The sequence below is a fragment of the Triticum urartu genome, chromosome 2 (assembly GCF_003073215.2).
Source record: "Triticum urartu cultivar G1812 chromosome 2, Tu2.1, whole genome shotgun sequence".
Classification (NCBI taxonomy): Eukaryota; Viridiplantae; Streptophyta; class Magnoliopsida; order Poales; family Poaceae; genus Triticum; species Triticum urartu.
The window spans coordinates 630,756,222-630,759,274 of record NC_053023.1 but is presented as its reverse complement, the minus strand read 5'-3'; the positions used below and the strand labels follow the sequence as shown (position 1 = coordinate 630,759,274).

The 3,053-nt window shown below is 49.6% G+C and overlaps 1 protein-coding gene across 1 annotated transcript; it reads left to right on the top strand.

The window, feature by feature from the left end:
- Positions 1-1,155: 1,155 nt before the first annotated feature.
- Positions 1,156-2,054, top strand: LOC125539290. The gene has a single exon (XM_048702715.1). The coding sequence runs from the start codon at positions 1,454-1,456 to the stop codon at positions 1,817-1,819; it is 366 nt and encodes a 121-aa protein (XP_048558672.1). The 5' UTR covers positions 1,156-1,453; the 3' UTR covers positions 1,820-2,054.
- Positions 2,055-3,053: the final 999 nt, after the last annotated feature.

The window sequence follows — 3,053 nt, the reverse complement described above, 5'->3', positions numbered from 1 at the left end:
ACACTAGCTGACTATGCCTATGCATCAAATGAATTACCTACATTCTCGGAGCCACAAGATGTTGGTGTCGCCATTTTCTTCTTGCTCATCAGATTCTGAGTTCCCATCAGTTGATTGTCCTTTCTCTTTGACAACTATCACCAACTCATCATTTGGGTTTATTGAAATAGGGGAAGCACCAATATTACTTAAAAATTGATGAATATTTATGAGCTGTGATTGTACCAAATCATCCGCAGCTTTCTTCATTTTCCTGTTATCACTACGAGATGGATACTTTCCCAACATGATAAGACACAATACTGAAAAAAAATGCATCAATTGACTATTGTTGAAGAGCTATTCATCTAGGAGACTAGGAACCGCAATATGAATATAGGACATACCTCGGAAGGTCGGATTGTTGATGGACGGAGAGCACAGCGGAGGTGCGACGGCCGCCCGGGAACTGAAATCGATGGACAATCTGAATTAGCAAAGAAATTAGATTTAGGAGAATAGGGGGAAAAAGAGCACCGTATGCATAGTCGCGATGACACAACGGTCGGCGGCCGCTAGAAAATTGAGGATCGCTGCGTGAATACGGCGTGATGTGATAGGATGGAAGGATCAATCAGTTTCTATTTTCTCGACATGCACGTACTAACCTGGAAAGAATCGGAAGGGATCAATCAGTCCATTTCATTTTTTCTTCTACATGCACATCCTGCCTCGCTGCGTGAGGCCCTCAGGCCAGACGTCCAGCTCAATATTTTTTCTTTTATCACAGAAAACATATTGGGCCATAGCCTAGCTGTATACTCTGGGGAGCCCCCCCCCCCCCCTTTTTGGGGCCCCGGGGGGGCCCCCCCCCCCCCCCCCCCCCCCCTCTCAGGGCGGGCCCTGGTCTCACGCCAGCGTTGGGCACAGGCGCCGAGCCAAATGCGAAAGCTTTGGCCGACCCAAACGGACAAAAAGCGGACGAAATCGTTGTCCGTTTGGGTCGGCCCGTTGGAGTTGCTCTAAGGAAGAAGAGAATAGTTCTTGAATAATTAATGATGACTATATGATTAGTATAACGCAGCATTTTACATGCGGGATTAATTTTCTACAAAATCTAGTACTGAAATTTAGCAGTAACTTCACTGGAGCATTGAATTGGTGCCACAATTGGCATGTCGTACTTAGTACTAGAAGCAAGCAACCAAATTATTTCAGGGAAGAAGATAAGCACCATTAATCAGCACTGCCCCGGGCGCCCGGCCCCTCTCCCGCGCGGGCTCCCCACGTTTACCAAACCGTGACAAAAGTCCGCCATGCCGGAACCACCACGACCGTGCGCCGTTCCGCGTTATAAACCGCCTCCCGCGGCCCAGCCCCACAGAAACCCCCTAAGCCAGCCAAGGCAACCTCCCTCTGCCCGCCCCAGACGGAGACGCACACGCTCACGAGGTCCGTGCGCTCCCTCGATCGCATGGCCGCGCCGGCGATCAGCCTCCGGCGCGCGGAGCTGTGCGCCGCCGCCGTGTCGGCCGCGGACGCGGCGTCGTGGTGGTGCGCGGTGGCGCTCGTCGCGCTCGTGCTGCTGGGCGCGCTCAGCGCGGAGACCGCGGACGGCGACGGGGAAGGCGCCGCGGCGTACTTCCGCGGCCCGCGGCTCGGCGGCGCGGCGGCGCGGCCGTGCGACGAGGTGTACGTGGTCGGGGAAGGCGAGACGCTGCACACCATCAGCGACAAGTGCGGCGACCCGTTCATCGTGGAGAGGAACCCGCACGTGCACGACCCCGACGACGTCTTCCCGGGGCTCGTCCTCGCGCTCCGGCCGACCAAGAACACCTAGGCCTTGGCCGTCTGACATGCTGCTGCTCCGTGCGCGCGCGCCGGGGTGAGCGCGGAGACCTCGAAGAGTTCTGCTGTGCCCCCTGCGCTGCTTCTTTTCCTTGGTTGCTTTGATCCTTTCCTTGTCAACTGCCCATCTTCATCTTGATGAAGTTTCTTATGAGAGGGGAGAAAATGGCAACTTGTATATATTAAGAGGATGTTGAGAGTTTTATATGAGTACAAATTGAGTTGAATGGGCCGGCTCTAGTTCGTTTTACATCCATTGTTTACTTGATTATTACAATCTTTTTTTTCTTTCGGTATATTCTGACTTTTTGGAAAGACGTGGCTCTTCTTTTCGTTTCTCAGAATACTTCCCGTGCATATTAAGTTGTAGTACTAACAAAGATGGCTCAAGCGAATCAATTTATGGTTGAGTTGGTTAGGTGGACAGTGGTATCCCCAACTCATCGGGGTTCAAATCCTGGTGCTCGCATTATTCCTGAATTTTCTCGGAGATGCTCATAGGGGTAGGGTATGCGTGTGTGCGTTCATAGGGATGAGTATATACGCGTGTATATGAGCGCTTGTGTCTGTACTGATGCTAAAAAAACAAAGATGGCTCAACAGGAGACCTACCTACATAGTTTATGTTTGGGAAACTGTATGTATACACTTTAGTGGTACATCAAATTAGTATAACCAGTGTAGATGATTGTAAAAGACAATATGATTTCAGTTAAATGAAATCGGTGAGGGAGCTCTCTTATTATATAAAAAAGAATTAGTATAACCAAGCCCTTCGATTCAGGTTGGAGTACACACAAATGCTTTCTGCATGATCCAAAACGTCTTGTTAGGTTGCTAACTCACGGCAAGAAAACCAAACTCCAAAGCAAGTGGCGCTGCAACTGCAAGTGTAACGTAATAACGTACTTCCTCTGTTTGAAAAAATTTGTCTCTCAAATGCATCCATTTAAGAAACAAGTTTGGAACAAATTTTTCTGGACGAAGGGAGTATGTATCAACTAATGCTCAGAACACAAGTAGCTCGTATCTTTTTTTTTTGAAATGCCAGTAGCTCATATCTGCCGCCCGCGAAACTCGCCACACGCCGCCCCTGGCCCTTTTCAACAGGAGCACTAACAGGGTCAATTTTGATGCTCTAGGAGTACCCTATGTGGTGTCTAGCCATCGCCACATGTCACGTGCTGAACATTCTTTCTGAATTTTGTTTTCTCATTTTTTTCTGT